The sequence below is a fragment of the Hipposideros armiger genome, unplaced genomic scaffold (genome assembly GCF_001890085.2).
Source record: "Hipposideros armiger isolate ML-2016 unplaced genomic scaffold, ASM189008v1 scaffold_9, whole genome shotgun sequence".
NCBI classification, from domain to species: domain Eukaryota; kingdom Metazoa; phylum Chordata; class Mammalia; order Chiroptera; family Hipposideridae; genus Hipposideros; species Hipposideros armiger.
Window position 1 is genome coordinate 4,683,437 of NW_017731359.1, and position 19,569 is coordinate 4,703,005.

A 19,569-nucleotide genomic window follows, 5' to 3' on the forward strand; every position below is an offset into this window, starting at 1 on the left:
TGGGGCCCTCTGGCGTCCCAAGCCAGCTCTTAACCAATGTGCCCCTCGGCTGGCCCGCTATATTGTTTTAAATACTGTAGCTTTGTATTAAGTTACAAGTCAGAACAAATGAGTTCTCCAACTGTATTCTTCTTTTTCAGGGTTGTTTTAGCTATTCCAAATCCCCATATGAATTTGAGGATATATTTTTGCATTCTGCAAAAAAGGATGTCAGAATTTTGGTAGTACTGCGTTGAGTCTGTAAATTGCTTTGGAGATTATCGATATTTTAACAATGTTAAGTCTTCACATCCATGAACATGGGATGTCTATTTTATAGATATATTTAGATTACATTTATTTTATTTATTTCCATTTATTTTTATTTCTTTTAGCAATATTTTATAATTTTCAGCATACATCTCTTACACCTCCTTGGTTGAATTTATTTGTAAGTATTTAATTTTAGATGATATTGCACATGAAATATTGCACATGTATCTGCCTTCTTAATTTCCTCTTCCGGTTGTTCATCATTGGTATATATAAATACAACTGGTAAGTGTGTGTTGATCTTCAAAATCCTGAAACTTTGCTGAACTTGTTTATTAGCTCTAGTAGCTTTCTTGTGGATTATTTGAGATTTTCCTTGTATAAAACCATGTCATCTGTGAATAGAAATAGTTTTACCTCTTCCTTTCCAATCTGGATGTCTTTTAAAAAATTTTTTTTATTTACCTGATAGCTCTGCCTAGAACTCCCAGTACAAATGTTGAATAGCAGTGGTGCAAGTGGGCATCCTTGTCTTGTTCCTGATCTTAAGGAGAAAGTTTTCAGTCTATAACCATTAAGTATGATGTTAGCTGTGGGCAATTTTCATAAAGAACTTTGATCATGTTAAGAAATTTCCCTTTATCCTAGTTTGATTTTTTTTTTTTTAATGAAAGGCTGTTAAATTTTGTCAAAAGCCTTTTCTGTGTCAATTGAGATGATCATGTGGTTTCTATTCCTTCATTCTATTAATCTGGTGTATCTCATCAACTGATTTTCATATGTTGAATCACCTTTTGCATTTCTGTGGTAAATCCCATTTGGTCATGTTGTATAATCCTTTTAATGTGCTGTTGGATTTGGTTTGGTTTGCTAGTTTTTTGTTGAGAATTTTTCTGTTTATATTCACTAGGGATATTGGTTTGTAGTTTTCTCTTCTTGTATCTTTGTCCTTATCATTATCCTTTTGACTAAAAAAAAAATTTCCATGTCTCTACTAAAATTCTTCCATATGCAGTCCACCTTTTCTACTAGATAATTTAGCACTTTTATCATGGTTATAGTGAAGTCTCTTTCTCATAACACCAACACAGATGTAGAGTTAGATTAGGTGATCTCTGGGTCTGCTTCTATTGATTGTTTTCTCTTTATTGTGGTTGACACTTTCTTGTGTCTGTATGTATTGTTTAGCATATACAAGACTTTTGTGTAAAAGAACTCTAAAGACTGGGGTAGAAAATATTTACCTCCAGAAAGAGGCATGCTATTTCTTTTGTCAGGTCACAGACTAAAGCAACTGCTGGGTTTTATTGAAGGTTTAGTCTGATTCCTCTGCTTTGAGACTGTGGCTTCCTTGCACTTGGTAGAGGTTCTAGAAGCTTCAGAGAGATTTCTCTCAGCAATTTCCACTCCTGCTTTTGGCCCCACGTGCTTCTGAGAGAAAGATTTGCTCTGTGGCTGCCTTAATCCATTAAACCAGTGAGGAAACATGATAATGTAGGTGCATAAAGTCCATTTTTCAGTAAGCATAGTGGAGGAGGTATCCAGCTCCTCAAGGCAGTGAAGTGTCTGATGCCCAGCCCCAAGTACTCTCAGTACAAGCTGTGATTATGAGTCAGTGTCAGTGATGTTTTCACTACAACAGCACTGGGTATGGTGGCTGGACACTGTTCTGGCCATCTAGCTTCCAAGCCTGAGATTTTATAAGCTACCTAATAACCTTTAAATTTTTTTCTGTTTCTGTATTATGATTTATAAAGTATCTTCACATATGATATCAAATATAGAGTGCTTAGCACAGTGTCTGGCATATAGTTAGTGATAAACAGATGCTAGCTATTAGTCTGCATTCGCAATTCTAAGTATGGTATCTAGTCAGAGTTTCAAGTGTGTAGAAGGAATTTTATTCTATTATGTGGTCCTTCAGGTGAATGTTTTAGTCCCTACCCAACCCCCACCACCACCCCCGTTGGTCCATCCCTAGCTTTACAGTGGAGTTTGCAACCAAACAACATCATACTTTATTGATTATCTTCCTCTACCCAGGAAAGGACATGAAGACTTTTGTCTATTATCAGATAATATAATTTACCCAGGATGGTTTTCAGCTCTGTAAAATTTATAGAGAAGCAATTAATGCCTGGACCATTGCAATAGCCTTGTAACTGCTCTCCCTGGTTCCACTCTTGCTCCCTTACAGCCTCTTTTCTGTCCAGGAGCCAGAACAAACTCATAACATTAAGCAGAAAATTTCAATCCCCGTCTCTGAATACTCTAATGGCTTCCTTCTACTCAGAACTAAATTCAAATGCCCTATGATGATTTGCAAGGCCTATGTGATCTAGGCCCAGGCTAACTTGTTACCTTACCCTCTCCTGCTCTATCCCATCATCTATACTCTGCTCTGGCGATCCTGGCCTTACTGCATGAACCACCCAAACTCATTCCTAACCTAAGGGCCTTCACATTTTATATTTTATTCCTCAAGAATATTCTTTCCTCTGATCTTCATATTACCTCACTCCTTCAGCTCTATAATCAAAAAGGTCAACTCCTCAGAGAAGACTACTGTATCTAAAATACCACATTTCTATCCCCTTATCCTATTTTACTATTTTTATAGTACTGATCACTAACAAAAGTGTGTTATAGATTTATTATCTGTTTTCCTCAGTACCATGTAAGTTATAAAAAGGCAGAAACTCTTATCTTGGTCACCACTCTACACCCTTCTCTCTTTTTATTGAGGGTTGATTATGGAAAGATCCATTTTCAATGTCACTGCTTCAGCCAGTATTATATAGGTGACACAAGTGATATGTATTAAACTTTTAAGAAGTTAAGGAAGCACATGATAAAAAGCAATTAAGGCTCTAAGAAAGAGAGAAAAGAATCATGGAAATCAGCTAAGAGGCTAAAGCACCAAAATCAAGTGTACTAAAAAGTTTAAACTAGGATGGAAGTGAGAACATAAACAGAAAATAGGAATGAAGATGGATGAATGCAATAAATCTTTTCTATAAGACCCTAAAGAGATCTTTGTAACTGACTACATACAGAACAGAAGAAAACAAATTAGAAGTTCTGAGCTTCAATACCCAGGAGAATGGTGGTATCATTAGCAAATAAAGAAAGTAAAGAAGTCACTGATTTAGAATAGGTTTGGTAGGAGATAAAGTAATGTTTTCAATGTTAGTCATGCTGTATTCAAGGTAACAGTGAGACATCTAGGTGGAAATTGGAAATGTGAGGCTATATAACACATACATTCTTTTTGCCCATAGCATTACTGCATACTAAATACAATGCTTTGCTATTTAATAAAATACACAGTCCACTGTGCCTTGAAAGAATGACATTTGAAATGTACTTTCCTCTTCTTGTTTTGAGATGATGAGTATGCACTGTAAAAGTTACAGTACAGTAATACTCATGTCATAGCATTTGAAACACTACTAAATTTTAACTGTATCATTGTCATTTGTAGTGCCCTGAGCAGCAGTGTGAAGTAACGAGAGTGCTACATATGTTCTCTATCTTTACTATTCTGCCAGCATTACACAAAAAGAGCCAAGTCAATACACAAATGAATAAGCATGGCAACATGATGAGTGAGGTGTACTACAGGCATTTAATGAAAATGGGCCAGAGATTCAAATTCCTATCAAGGCATAGGATAATCACAGTTCTGCAAAATGCAGAACTAGCCTATGTTGCACAGAACTTTAGAATGTCCCATCTTATACTCATGTATACAGAAAAGCTTATGAACTTAGAACCCAACTCCTTAGTATATACAAATACCCCCCAAATTGCAGTTTTAACATGTATGAATTTTTCATAAATGCAACTACCATGTAAATTAAGGAAAACTTTAAGGTCTCATCATTTCAAAAAATCATTTCATGACCCAGTAATGTCTGTCAGTCACAGAATTTAGGTTGTTGATCAATACACTTGCCTTTATACCTGCAACACTTGCAGTGATACTGCAGGTACAAGTATCTAACTGCTGTATTTGTAGACTGTGTCTTTTCATTTTGAGACATAACTATTTTGTTATAATTTAGTTTTCTAAATTTATTTTCTCTTAATATTACAGCATATTGATATCTTCAAAATTATATGGTTATGTTGATTATATTATATATGCATTTCCATTTCAGGTTAATAAAGTAGTATTGCAAAAACTTGTTTAACAAAAAAAAGCAGAGGGGCCGGCCGAGTGGCGTGACGGTTAAGAACTGGCTTGGGACGCCAGAGGGCCCCGGTTCGGATCCCACATATGAGGGCCAGTGACACTGCCCTCTACAGCTAAGATGCTGAACAGCAGCTCAACCTGGAGCTGGGATGCCATGAGTCACTGGCGACGGCGTAGGCTGCAGCCCCTGTGGCAGTGGGTTGCCATGGGCTACCGTGTGTAGCCAGCAGCCAGCGTGAGCGGCCAGCAGCCACAGTGAGCGGCCGTCCAGAAGCCGGCGACTGATCTGCCTCGCCCGGGAAGAGCGCAATGATGGTGCCAACTTGGGCCAGTGAAGCAACGTTCACAAGACTGAAGAACAAAAGGACAGCAACTTGTCTGTTCCCCTTTCCCCAATTCCCCAGCGCTGTTCCCATCCCCCAATTCCCCAATAAAAATCTTTAAAAAAAAAAAAAGTTAAAAAAAAAAAAAAGCAGGGTTGGGACTAACAGAGTAGAGATGACTAGTCTAGAAGATCTCCAAAGTCAACAGGCACATAGGTACTTCCTCTTGGCCCACTCTGCCTAAAAGCAAATTGTCTAGTCTCCTATCTAGGGAGCATAAACCTATTGCAAGCATTCTGGGAGTTAAGAAAGGGGGTCAGAGGTCTTCCTATTCAGTACAGATTTTCATTATAACTCCACTTCCACCCCCACCCCAATTTCTGTACAGATCCTAAAGCCCTGCCTTCAGTTATTTATTCTAGAGCCTAGGACCTCTATTTCATTCTCTCTAAAGAATAAATCTCCAATATTCTCCCAGGGTAAGACAATGGTAATCACCTGTCTATACCAGATAACAGAGAAAAATCTGGTAAGTCAGTTCTTTTGTAGACTTTCAACCAATCCTTTTGTTTTCAACCCCACCTGCCATCCCATTTTCGAGACACCAGTGCCTCAAATTCCTAAGTCTTTCTAGGGTTCTTTGGTGTAAAATGATTTGTGCTCCTTATTGGTTCTTTCTTTCCACCCAAAAAGCTTAAGATGCAGCTGTCTAATGAAGATAAACGCATGTGTTCTATCTACTATATTTAACTGGAAGTTAAATTCAGTAGTGTTTCAAGTGCCATGAGTATTACTAGTATTACTATATTTACTACATAAATATTTATGTAGCCAAGAAATCTATCAATATTTTCCGTTGTGATCTCTTTTTTACATGTTTTGGTATAAATAAATTAATAAATTCGAAAGCTTTAATTAAATGAAAAATATTACACAAATAAAATGCCAACATGATTACAATAAAAAATAAAGCCTAGGGCCAGCAGAGTAGCTCAGTTGTTTAAGAGCTTGCGCAAGAGTGCAAGCTCTGAGCAACAGCAGTTCAATGCCCAGCCCGAGCTGAGTTGCCGCTGAGCTGCCAACAGGTGGCAGGATGGCTCAGCTAAAAGAAAAGAAAAGAAAAGAAGGAAAGGGAAGGGAAGGGAAGGGAAGGGAAGGGAAGGGAAGGGAAGGGAAGGCAAGGGAAGGGAAGAAAGAAAGAAAAGAAAGCCTAAATAACTAAAGAAGAAATGGCAAAAGTATGGGCATATGTGTGCATATGCATACAAATTAAGTTCAGCCATTTTTCTCTTTTGGTTTGTATGGAGGCACATTGGGTAAGTGATAAAGTAGAATGATATTCATCCACATTTGTACAGAGGTGAAAAAGTGAAGGTAGAGTGTGATGATTTACTTTGCTTTAACTAAATTAGTTCATTTAATCCTAAAACTCCTGTGGAGTACATGTCTCTTTTTCCAGTTTACAGATGAATTATCTGAATCTAAGAAAGATTAGGGAACTACCTCAAACTCATAGCTAATAAGTGATAAGTCACTCCTTTCTGATATACCTTTTGCTCTTTCGTGTTTACTCTTAAACTGAACAAATTATTCTATGGAACCAACTGTTTGTTCATCTAGTGGACAAAGAAATACCAAATAACTTTACCACTCGCCTCTCTAAGTACTGTGAAGGGGACAGTGTCCATTTTGTCATCTCCAGAGCCTAGTATCGTACCTAATATGTTATAGACATTCAAACATTTTGAATTAATGCATTTTGGAATAAGAGACTATAATTTGATGGAGCAAAATAACTCACGAGGTTAGCCAATGGATTTAAATAAGAATTATAGCCACTGAAGTAGCAGTTCAAAATAACGTAGTTAAATCTAAAATAGAAATACAAATAAACAATTTTATTGCTGTCTATTAAGTTACCTAAATATCACATAACATACCAGTAAGTACTATATACCAAAGTATCCTAGTCATTAGATGACTCACATTAATACCAGCTTGGCAAAGGCATAAGCCACCTGTCCTTTATACTTCGATAGTAAAATAAACCAGTAATGGGGGAAGGTAATCATGCATATAAGATTTCAAAGGGAATATATTTCATAACACATATTTCAGCCAACATCTGCTCCAAGCATATATGCTATAGCATAAGAAAAATAGGGTTTCTCCTTTGCATCTTGGGGATTTTAAAAGAACATCAAATTAGTTATTTAGACTATCATCCCATCCCATTTCCAGAGGAGCATTATGTTGCAGGCAATAAACAAATTATTGCTACTGTTAACACTACTCTATAAAAACATTCATCTAGTATCAGTATACTTCTCTTCTGGCCACCTTCTGCTTTGTAGCAGAAAGTAAGTCAAGTTGTTTGTTATGTTTCTGTATCGTTTCCATAGCAAAGTTCTGTGCCTGCTTAATTTAACTAAAGCTGGAGGGTTAAAGCCTGAAGGTCAGTATAGAACAGAATAGAGCAGCTTCAATAAGAGCAGTTCTGCCAAAATACTTGGGAGTATGGGATCTGAAAATATAAGAAACATGACAACACACTGTAGACATACTAAAAATATGAAATTAAATTTCCGTAATATAAATTGCTTCAAACTGAAAATGTACATATAAGAACATCATGTAAAAAACTATCACCTGGAAATCAATCTTGAGGTATGATAAAAAATAAAGTCTAAAGATGAAAAAAATATTACAATACACATTTTTAAAATTTCATTAACTTTTGAGACCCAAATATTTATGCCTTAATAAAACATCACTGTATAATTAAGTACTTGTGTTTGTGCAGTTTTATGCAATTTTATCACATGTAGATTCAAGCAACCGCTATAACAGTCAAGATACAGAATGCTACCACAAAGGAGCTCTCTTGTGCTACTCCTTTATATTCACCATCTTCAACCTGTCCCTGTTCCCTGGTAACCACTACTCTAGTCTCCATCGCTACAGCTTTGCCATTTTGAGAATGTTTTATATATATAAATGGAATCATATCGTATGTAACCATTTAAGATTGACTCTTTTTCCCACTCAGCATAATTCCGTGGACAACCATCCAACTTGTAAGCACCACTAGTTTGTTCTTTTTCATCGCTGAATGGTAGTGCATTGATTGATTGTATGGATATACCAGAGTTGGTTTAAATATTCATCCATTTGGGTTATTTTTACCCATGAAAAATATAGCTACTATGAGTATTACTATAAAGGTTATTGTGTGAACATAAGTTTTTATTTTTCTGTAATAAATGCCCAAGGGTGTGATTGTTGGGTCTTGTGGTAAGTGCAAGTTTAGCTTTTTAAAGAACCTGACAAACTATTTTTCAAAGTGGCTATATCATTTTACATTCCCAACAGTTTATGAGGGATACACTCTTTTGGCATCTTTGCCAATATTTAGTGTTATCACTACTTTTTATTTTAACTGTTCTACTAAGTATGTAGTGATATCTCATTGTGCTTTTAATTTGCATCTTTCTAATGACTAACGATGTGGGAAACTTTTTCACATGTTTATTGGCCATCTTCTGTCCTCCTTGACAAAAATATCTATTCATGTCTATAGCCCATTTTCTAACTTAATTGCTTTTTAATGTTGGATTTTGAGAGTTTTGTGGGGGTTTTTAAAAAAGATTTTATTGGGGAATTGGGGGAGGGGAACAGCGCTGGGGAATCGGGGGAAGGGGAACAGACAAGTTGCTGTTGTTTTTGTTCTTCAGTCTAGTTGTGGAGGATGTTGCTCCACTGGCCCAAGCTGGCACCATCATTGCGCTCTTCCCAGGCAAGACAGATCAGTCCCTGGCTCTGGATGGCTGCTCACGGCGGCTGCTGGCCGCTCATGCTGGCTGCCGGCTATACATGGTAGCTTATGGCAACCCACTGCAGCAGGGGACTGCAGCCGGCGACCCACAGCAGCCCAGCTCCAGGTCGAGCTGTTGTTCAGCATCTTAGCTGCAGAGGGCAGTGTCACTGGCCCTCATATGTGGGATCCGAACCGGGGCCCTCTGGCATCCCAAGCCAGCTCTTAACCAACACGCCACTCGGCAGGCCCTCAGTGTTCTTTATATATTCTACATACAAGATCTTTGTCAGATATGTGGTTTGCAAATGTTTTCTCCCTGCCTATAGCTTGTCTTTTCCATGCTTTTAATAGGATTTTTCATAGTTAAAGTTTTTAATTTTGATGAAGTCTAATTTATCAATTTTTTCTTCTAGATTTTGTGCTTTTGGTATCATGTCCTAGAACTCTTCTCTTAGCTTGAGGTCCTGAAGATATTCTCCCAAAAGTTTTATAGTTTTACAATTCACATTTAAATTCACAATCCATCTTGAATTAATTTTTGTATAAGACATGGGGTTTATTGTTTTGCTTACAGATGTCCAATTGGTTCAGCAGCATTTGTTAAAAAGACAATGTTAAAGCTCTTAAAGACTATATCTTGGTCTATAAACAGCATATTCTTCTATAAATACAGTTGCCATTACTTATCTTAAATTGAAAATTGACATAATTTCAGATGATTATTATGTTTTGAAAAACAGGAATAAAATGTTTCAGATAACTCCTAAAATGCTAATACTTTTTGGACACATGAAATCAAAATCTATTGCTGTATATTTCTTGTAATTCGCTAATATGCCATATTCTCTTGGTCTTACAGGCTTCTAAAAAATCACTGCCCAACAGAACTTTCTTCAATGATGAAAATTTTCTATATCTGCCATTTTTAAAAACTCCATGATCCATGTTGTGTCAATTCTTATGCAAAATTTGAAGTTTAAGTTAAGGTTTATTTTCTTGCCTATGGATGTCCAACTGCTCCAACATCATTTGTTGAAAAGATAATGTAGCCATTAGCTACATGTGGCTGCCAAGCCTTGAAGTGTCATTAATACAACCGAATAACTAAATTTTTAATTTTAGTTAATTTAAATTTAAATGTGGCTTAATGGATACTGGATTGGACAGTGCAGCTCTAAACCTGTCCCTCTGCTCAATACTTTTTCTTTCTTAATATGCATCCTTTCCCTGGCTAATGTTCCTATTAATTAGCTAGGAACTTTACCCAAATAAGCAATGCCTGATTCAATCCCCATGTCTAGGTTTCAGGTCCCTATTTGCTCTCAGAGAGATTTGAATTTCTTCTATTCAACTTTTATCATACTTTATTTTATTATCTCATTTGCAAGCCTCACTAAACTATAAACTTTACGGAAGTAGGAAACATGTCGATTTTTTTCCTCTACTGAATCCCCAGCTACAGTAGCAGACTACCTTGAATGTATTATAAATGTCTGTAGACCATATTAATGAATAAGATTGTTTACTTTGAATAAAAAAAAAGTTAATTAGCTAGCTAGAAAGTAGGTGGTATTTTTCAACAGCTTCATAGTTTGAGTTCTTTCATAATTTCAAAAAATATATACTTCAGAAATCTCTTAGCTCTCAATGTATATTGAGAACATCTGAAAGTAAAGACAAAACAAATGAAACAGGAAAAGTATGTAGATATATAACACAAAATTTTTCTTGCACAAAGGAAGAAAGAAACTCAGATTGAAAGGGAGCATCATAGGTACTGAGAAAGGCTGATAAGGAACCATCAACATCCAGACATGCTCTGGTTAAGTCAATAACTTATGGTATAATGATATAATTCTTCAAGCAACAAGTTAGAAAAAATAAGTCACTCACAAGAAGAATATAAAACACTGATGATATCAGAAGTGTTAGTTTCCTCTTAAGGGTATCAATTTTTAATTTAAAAAAAATACTGTGGAAACAAATCACTTGGATTCCCAAAAAGATTTTCTTCATTTAAAAATTTGTAAATGATTTCTTTCCTGATGAGAAAAGTCAAAGATACAGGAAACGAAGCAAAGATCCTTCCTCCTTATTTAAACTGAAATAAGCTCTCATTTAAAGCAAAATACGAAACAAATGGCAGAATTCCTATGTTGAGTTTTCGTGATATTTCTTTTTTCTTTCAGTTTTACTGAGCTATAACTGACATGTAGCACTGTATAAGTTTTAAAGTATAAGGTATGATGACGTGATTTACATGTATTGCAAACTGATTACCATGATAAAGTTAGGTAACATCTATCAACTCATATAGTTAGAGAGAGCGAGATTGATTTTTCCTTGTGATGAAAACTTTTAGGATCTACTCTTAGCAACTTTTAAATATGCCATATAGCAGTGTGAACTACAGTCATCATGTTGTACAACACATCCTCAGTACTTATTTATCTTATGGAAGTTTATGCCTTTTAGAACCACCTTCATCCAATTCTCCCACCCACCCCAACCCCACCCCCGCCTCTGGTAACCACAAATCTGATCTCTTTTTCTATGACTTACATTTTTTGGTACAAATAATTTTAAAGCCTACCTAAAATTTAAAGCTTTCTTTAATCGAGAACTATGACACATGTTTAGATAATAATGATAAATCATAAAGTATGGCTGGTATAGGAAATGACAGTTCATAAATTGTATTTGTTCAAATTCACTTCAGATACAATTAATTTCTCCACTACAATACACAATGCCATAAGACAAGTTCTGAGAGAAAAAACATGGGTGACTCAAGACTATTATACATAGCTATTCTGATGTTTGAGTATATAAAGGCAATAAACATTCTCAAACGTGAAAGAACCCAAAGAATATAGAATCCAAAGCCCACCTTAAACAAACAAACAAAATAAACAAAAACACTTAATGAAATAAATAAAAAAGAATTAGTAGTAATCACTGAATCCAACTAGATATAGGACTAAGGCTAAACAATGGGGGAGGGTACAGCTGTAGATCTGAAAGGAAAAATACTGGGTCATCGGGAAAGTCATGATGTATTTTTCCATGTTTTTCAATGCAAAAAGGCGTCATGACTTTCCCGATGACCCAATAATATAAGCAACAAAATTCAGAAGGTAAAGGAAGGGGAAGAAGTTTAAAAGAGACAGTTACCTCATTTTTCAGAGCAGGGAGTCATTTCATACCATCTAAATCTAAAACAATAATTCAATCTCTCAATAATTTGACTTTTTGATCTTTTAAGGCCTCTTAGAGTGAGGAACAATACCTAAGATTCGGTAGTTCTCAGTTTTACTTTTGTTTCATTTTTTAAATGTTTCATTTAAAGTAAAATTAAAGGTAATATTCAATTGTTACAATTCAAAACATATTAAATATATTTCACATACTCAAATCTTATATAATTGTTACAATTTCACTTGTTTTTTCTTTTAATAAATTCAAATAAAAATAAGTTAAAATTTTAATTATAAAGATGTTCAGTAAAGTCAATCCTTAAAAATTTCATTCATTTTTCTAGCCATCCATCCAGTCTTCCGCTAAATACATACAGAGAATTATTTAGAAGGTTAATAAAATGTTAACAATTGTTTGTCTCTGAGTAGTTTAGATTTGGGATGATTTATTGCTTTATTTTTTCTACTTTTCTGTATTAGATTTTAAACAAGCATGTATTATATTTATAAACATAATACAGCCATTTTTATTTTTAATCAGCAAACAACTGTTTGACCACTATTGGGTTGTCAGAAAAGTCACGTCTTTTTTCTATGTTTCTCGTTGCAAAAATGCGGCATGACTTTTCCGACAGTGCAATATAATCTTTCCCCAGTTGGCAGTCCAGGAAGAAAATCTTTTATCCCAGCAAAAATAACTCAATATGGAAGTGTTGTCTTATCAACAAGGATACAAAACCTCAATAGAGGCTTTCTAGTTTTGAATTTTCTCTATATGGGCTCAGTAGTACCTAACCGAACAGGCTCCATCATTAATAGATGTATCGTCTCTGCAAAATATGCCCCCAAAATCTCATACCTTCACAACAGGGTGTCCCCCAGTAGATGCTTTTACTGCTCCTCGGCTACCTTCAGTTTCGTAATGGGCCCGATGATGAGTTTTAGGTTGCACTTCTATTTTCAGTTCACATTGCCCAAAATGAGTTGGTAAAGGCCAGTCTAGTGGAGGTAATGAAGATGTGCTATAAACAAAACACACAAAGACGCATTTCACCATTATTGCCAAGCAGTGATCCAAATCACTTCTTTGCCAGCAGCAACACTTCTTTCTGTGATCTGGAAACAAAGTATTCCAAAATAAAACTTCACTTAATAAGTTATAACACTGTATATAGTGAGTGTTTAAGAAATTATTCTATAACCTGAATGAATAGATTTTATCGACTTTTTGGTGTCCTGTATTTTTTAAAAAAGGACAAATTCTAACATTTATAAAACTGTAACTGTTTCTCAACTATGTGTACAGAACTGCAAAAACGATCGAAATAATAATTTGATTTCTTAAAGCAAAGATGCACATCTCTGTGCATATATACCAGTATCTCTCCAAGGATCTAAACACCCCTGTGTCTCAGTATATATGTCTTCCTTCCTGGTGTGGAACTATAGAAGTTAGTCTATTGTACATGTTGCTCCGCCCGCCCCCCCCCCAACTTCCTCCCTGTTGCTCTTTCCCCATCTCTCTAAAATATTGCTTATAGTTAGTAACATATTACAATTTGAGGTAAATTTTTAATTTCAGTACATACTTGGCTGAAAAAATATAAGGCCTATCACTTCAACATCTCTAAATGCCAATTTTAGAGGCAAATGTTAAGTGATCAACAGGATAATTTAAATGGCTTAAAGAGCTACAGGTTCATTTAGATATAGTAAGATTGAAAATATGGAATTAGAAAAGAAACAACTTATGTTTATAGGTCAAATATTAATGGACCCAAAGCTAGAATGATTTATGTTAAAAAGCAGTATCTTCCTAGTGATTGGTGAAATGGGAGTTTTAGGGTCTCTTCCACCTTCTGAAATGCTATCACTCCTACTGTAAATTTCTCAATTATCATTGATTCCTTGAATGTCCTCAGCCTAGCTTTACTAGCTACTGTGAGAGGCAGTAATTTTTATTAGTCTGAAACAACTCAACTTCATCAGTTCTCAGCTAGTTTTCTGTACTTGTTCTGCAGACTTAAGCAAACCCCTAAAAAGATTAAGATAATTTTCAGAAGCAGAGTGACAGGCTCAAAGATATCTTCAGTAGCATAATTCCACATTACATTTTTCTAAAGATCTGGATCCACAAATAAACATTCATACCAATGAAAAAGCATTTTTTTAAAAGTAAATAGACCCAACTCCATCTGGGGATTTCATACATGATAAAAGTAGTCTTTTCTAATCAATTAGAGACCAGATTGAGTCTATAAATAGTATTGTGATGACTGTGTGATGACTAGATAAGTCATTTGGAAAATGAAGTCATTATGCTATTCTTCACTCCAGTCTTTAGCTGGACTCAAGATTCAAATATATATACATTTTACAAATATAAATTTTATACATATATACATATGTATATAAAATACTATAAATATTTATAATATAAATATAAACACAAATACTGTATATATTATGTTACATACATATATTATAAAAATAATATATCAAAAACTTTATTAGAAACGTGAAAGTTACATTTTTATTTTTTAAAATTAGAATGGGATAAGGCTTTCAAATATAACACAAAACTCAAAAGCCATAAAAGAAAAGACAAATTAGAATACAAAAATTTTTAAATCCCTTTATAACAAAAAAAATCACAAACTTATAAAGACAAAAAAATTACAAAAAAACTCACCACAAATATGAAATGGCAAATTTCATTTGTATACTGAACTCTTAAAACTATAAACAGCTTATTTCCAATTAGTTTTATTAATAATTTAATTCATACTATAATCCATCTTTTACAAGACACTTTTTTAAATAAGAAAACTCCTTCTAGGGATTCTTAAATGTAATTTGTTATCTACAATTAATTACCTATCCACTTTAAAAAGTATAACTTTAGCCTATCTAAAGATACTTTTAAGACTCAAAGGAAAATAAATGCAGACTTTAAGTTATTTGTCTGGAAGAAACTCAAAAAAATATATAAAGGAGAAAAAAATGGTCAAACCATTCTACATATATAATGTAGTTACATGCCACCGATAACCCATAAGCATGAAAAATTACCGGCAGCCATTTCATCAACTCACCGAAATATAGGGGTGTGGCCAGGCTTGGGTTTACTCCAGGTAAAGGGTGAAGGAACTGAAAGAAATTGGTCACCAGATGAATCTTTCTTTAAAGGATACTGAGATCCAAGGCCATCATCTATTGAAGTCTCCCGGGATGGTGATAAACTCCCTTGGTCGTCTGAACAGAGCTCTAATTTTCCTGGTAGTACAGTAGCTTGATCTTCAGAAGTCTTCCTTGTTTTCAAAGGGATATCAGTCTCTACATAGTACTGAAATGGAAAAAGTCCAGGGCCAAGGCCTGATCCACCCTGGACAGATGCATTGAGCCACGTATCTTCTGTTACACTTCCCCTGGGGGAGTGACCAGGAGAAGGAACAGGTGAGTGATGGGGTGAAAGGGACCCAGCATAACAAACCTCAGCACTAGAGTGCCGCCGTTTCCCACAGGGGGAAGTAGGCCTCGATGAGGGTCCTGAGGCTGGCCTGGGGCTCAGCCAATTCTCATCAGTGACACTAGATCTAGGAGAGTGGCAAGGAGATTGCCTGGGTGACAAGGAGTGTCCAAGTCCATACTGTTGATGCCAGTACTCTTCTACAGGGCAGCCCCCTGGAGAGCCACCAGGAGAAGTCAGGGGGGATCCAAGAGTAAATCGGGCGGCAGCTTCATTCAACTCTGAATCCACATCATCATAAATATGTGAAAGAGATTCACAAGATGATGCATCTGAGAACCAGCTCCTAGAAGAGATGCTGCTGGCAGGACTAGGACTAAGGGAAGACTCCCGGTAAGATGGCTCAAGAGGAAGATAGAGATGATCTCTAGAAGGCCTTTCCAAATATTCCCTTTCTGGGTCATTTATGTGTAGGTCATCTTCATGAGCATCTATTTCTTGATGACAGTTAGGAGAGATGGATGTAATTTGAATACTTGGGCACTCAAAGGGTTTGGGACCACCTAGAGGGCTGTATTTAGATTCCGGAATCTCAGAAGTTCCTTCATAGTTTTTGTGACCTTGGAGCTGAAACGATGGTGACAAAACAGAAGAGTGAGACGGTAATCCATGATGTGGTAAGCAAAGTGGTGAGTTTAAAGTAGATGGAGGTGGATCTACATTAAAGATGTAAATGGATGCACAATCATCTGGCTCAAGATCTGGGGAGGAGGGGGCAAAAAAATCAACAAACAAGAAATTAGAAAATTAAATGTATAAATTACTAGATGAAAAAGTAAATAATAATAAACTTGAAAGAAAAAAGTGGGACATAAAAGGTACATCATTAGCTCCACTAAAGAGTGGTGTGTTTTTTACAAAATGCACCTGGTTATTTCTGCAGATATACATAATTATTACATATATATGTAATTATGTATGTAATTTTTTCTCTTTTTATTTCCACATTTTCTAAAATGAGAAACAGAAAACTTTATCTGAAAACAAGTGCTTTTATTGAAATAATCATATCCATAGTTCTAAAAAACACACAGAATTATAGAATGATATAATCATACAAATTCAGCCTCATCTGGGGTCTGTAGGTTAAGTCTTTGAAAGGTTTTTAGTTTAAGTATACTCACTAAGTTTATTAACAAAAGGGATTATAGACTCAACTCAGGAGACCTAGACTCTAGTCTACCTTTGTCATTAACTGTGATCTCTTAGTCACATCATTTCATCTCTCCAAGGCTTTAGTTTCCTTGCAGTAAAATTCAGAACTTTCTTTTCGCTAAGGAAATTTTTTATGAATTACAGTTAACAGCTTTTCCCTGCACAGTCACACCATCAAGAATTCAAATCTTTGGTCACAGCAGACCGGGTTATGAAAGCCCCACAATGCCACTGATCATTTACCTCAACTAGAAAATAATTCATTGGGGCTTTAACTTACGATTGTTAAAGTAATCCTCATAAGGACAGAGCTTTTAAAATGCACCCCTTGCTGGAGTATTTAACACTAAACAAGTCCTGCCAAATTACCTACTGAGAGTGTTTGCAGCAATAAGGGTATTTTGCAACTTTACTTTCAGGAACAAGTGATTATTATTCATTTTCACAGAGGCAGAAGTACTAAGTTGTAGTACAAGGTGCTGGTTGAACTTTCCAAAGAGATCATCATTGGAAAACCAAAGACAAAACTGTTCACAGATGCAACAGAGAGAAGCACAAACCTTTAGCCTCTTCTCAAAAGTACTCAAGATCAGATTGTTTCATTACATTAGTACCTCAGGAAAAAACACACATCTTTAGACTCTTGGTGTTGCTGTCATTAGTTAGCATCCTCAGATTTGGGAACTTTTAAGACATTCTGTGGTTAGTGAACATATTCAGTAAAGAGTTTTTACATGTATTAAAAAAACAGCAAAACAAAACCCCCTAAGGTTTAAACCTTGGCTCTGCCATTCCATAGATGTGTAACTTGGACAAGTTATTTAACCCGCTTGAACCTCAGTTTCCTGAGGCAGTTTTCTTCTATAAAACTGGCAAAAGGTGAGTAGAGTATCACCTGAAACAGGCAGGACCATTTTTAAGACAAGCAACCCAACACAATAACCAATAGTTAGCAAGGACTCAATACATGTCAATTACTTTGTCTTTCCCCTTTTTAAAATTTAAGAGGGATATATATATTATATTATACTTTATTTTTTTAACTGAAATATATCCTAATAAATTGAAATATACCTTTTAAAGTATACCATTCTACTCTCTCACTCCACTTACTGAAAATCAAGAGAAATATGAAGTCAGAGCTCCAAAGTAGAAAGCCCATATTTGACTGGGAGAAAAAGGTAGAGGAAAAAGCTATTAAAAAATAAAAAGAAGAGGTTTTTGGGGAAGATGGGCAGTGATTGCTAATGGATATTGGGTTTCTTTTTGGGGTGATGAAAATGTTCTAACATTGACTTTGGTAATGGTTGCACTATTCTGTGAATATACTAAAAACTACTGAATTGTAGAGTTTAAATGGGTGAACTGTATGGTATGTGAATTATATGTCAATAAAGCTGTTATATAGAGAACATAATATTATGCATATTTTATCACAATTAAAATTTTTTTAATTAAAAAGTTTATCTGATTGTAAAAAAATCATTAAAGAAAACTGTAAACAAATCCTATCACCTAACAGTTAACATTTTCATATGTCTTAGACTAAATGAGTATATATTTTATACAGTTGTGATTGTAACATTGCTTTGGGGTTTTTTTTCTAACTTTTTATTGAAGTATAAAATATACACATAAAAGTACACATAAGTATATAGTTTGGTAAATTTTCACAACAAACATGCCCTGTTATAGCACCCTTTAACAAGAAAAGGAACATGAACATCTCAGAAGTCCCCCTTTGGCTCTCTTCCAAGTCATTACCTCTCCATCAAGAATAACAAACACTATACTGACTTCTAACAGCCTAGATTTGTTTCGCCTGTATAACATACAATTTTGCCTTTCAATGTGTTTTTACATTTTATTGACCTTTATAAAGTTTCTAAACAATTTTTAAGGCCATGTAAAATGTCAAGAGTCAATTATCATAGTTATTTCCTACCTTTTACTTTTATAAACAAGGTAGCATTGACCATCTCTATACCCAAAGATTTTAGTCTTCCTTTGAATTAGCCTCCAAGGGCAAATTCCTAAGCATTGGGGTTACTAAATCATGGGACACACACGTTTTTAGCACTCCTAGTATATAGACATTTGTTTCAAAAGACTTGTTTTAATTTGTAACGCTGGAAGGACATGAGTATCAGTTTCACTTCAGTCTCTTCAACCAGAATGTTATTTTTAAATTTAGCCTAATTTTGGAGTAAAAATGGCCCTGTATGAAATATAATGTTTCCAGGCTGCAAAGAACAGAAAACCCAACTCAAAGTAGCTGAAAAGGGAGGGAGGGTACTTCCTATCCAACAGAACAAGAGGTCCAAAGGTAGGACATCTCCAGAATTGGTTATTTCATCAGTGCAACAGGGTCATGAAGAAATCAGTTTCTTTCTATATTTCCATTTTTGGGGGTGCTGTTCACTTTTCAACCATACATATGTATTTTGTCCTAAACAAGGAGCAATGTGATCATTTATTTAACAAATATTTTTGAGTAGCCACTATATAGCAGGCAAGTTCTAGACACTAAAAACACAGGAGTATACAAAACAAAGTCCTCATCCTCACAGAACTTACATTCTAGTAACATATGTCAGGTGGTGATGTTTGCTATAAGGAAAAATAAAATAGAGTAATGAGAATAGAGTAAGAGGATAAGAGGAAGTTAATTTAGATAGGAAAGTCTGGAAAGGGTTCTTTCTCCAACGTTTGAGGAGATACCAAAAGGATATAAGGAACTAAGCTATAAGAATCTAGGAGAAGAACACTGCTGTTAGAGGAACGAGTGAGTGCAAAGGCCTAAAGATGGATTATATTTGAAGTTTATGAGAAAAAGCACAAGGCTAGTGGGGATAGAACTGAGGGAGTTAGAATGATAAGGGCTGGCGGGGTGGGAGGCACTGGCTAGTCAAGTAAAAACTCACAGACCAGCAGAATGACTGATTGGTTTGTATTATAAGATGAGAACCCGGGCCGGCCGAGTGGCGCGATGGTTAAGAACTCGCTTGAGGGCCGGCTGAGTGGCTCAGTTGGTTAAGAGCTCGCTCAAGAGTTTGAGCTCTGAGCAACAGTGGTTCGAGTCAGCCCGAGCTGAGCAG

The 19,569-nt window shown here is 35.5% G+C and overlaps 1 protein-coding gene across 2 annotated transcripts in view; it reads right to left on the minus strand.

Annotated features, from left to right (window-relative positions):
• NFATC3 (nuclear factor of activated T cells 3) overlaps positions 1 to 19,569 on the minus strand; it is a 100,407-nt gene that overhangs the window by 51,007 nt on the left and 29,831 nt on the right. For both annotated transcript variants that reach the window (XM_019654920.1, XM_019654910.1), the window contains exons 2-3: positions 14,883 to 16,017; positions 12,647 to 12,809 (exon numbers count right to left, since the gene is read on the minus strand). In XM_019654920.1, the coding sequence (XP_019510465.1) occupies positions 12,647 to 12,809; positions 14,883 to 16,017 (1,298 nt within the window). The remainder of the gene's footprint in view (positions 1 to 12,646; positions 12,810 to 14,882; positions 16,018 to 19,569) is intronic.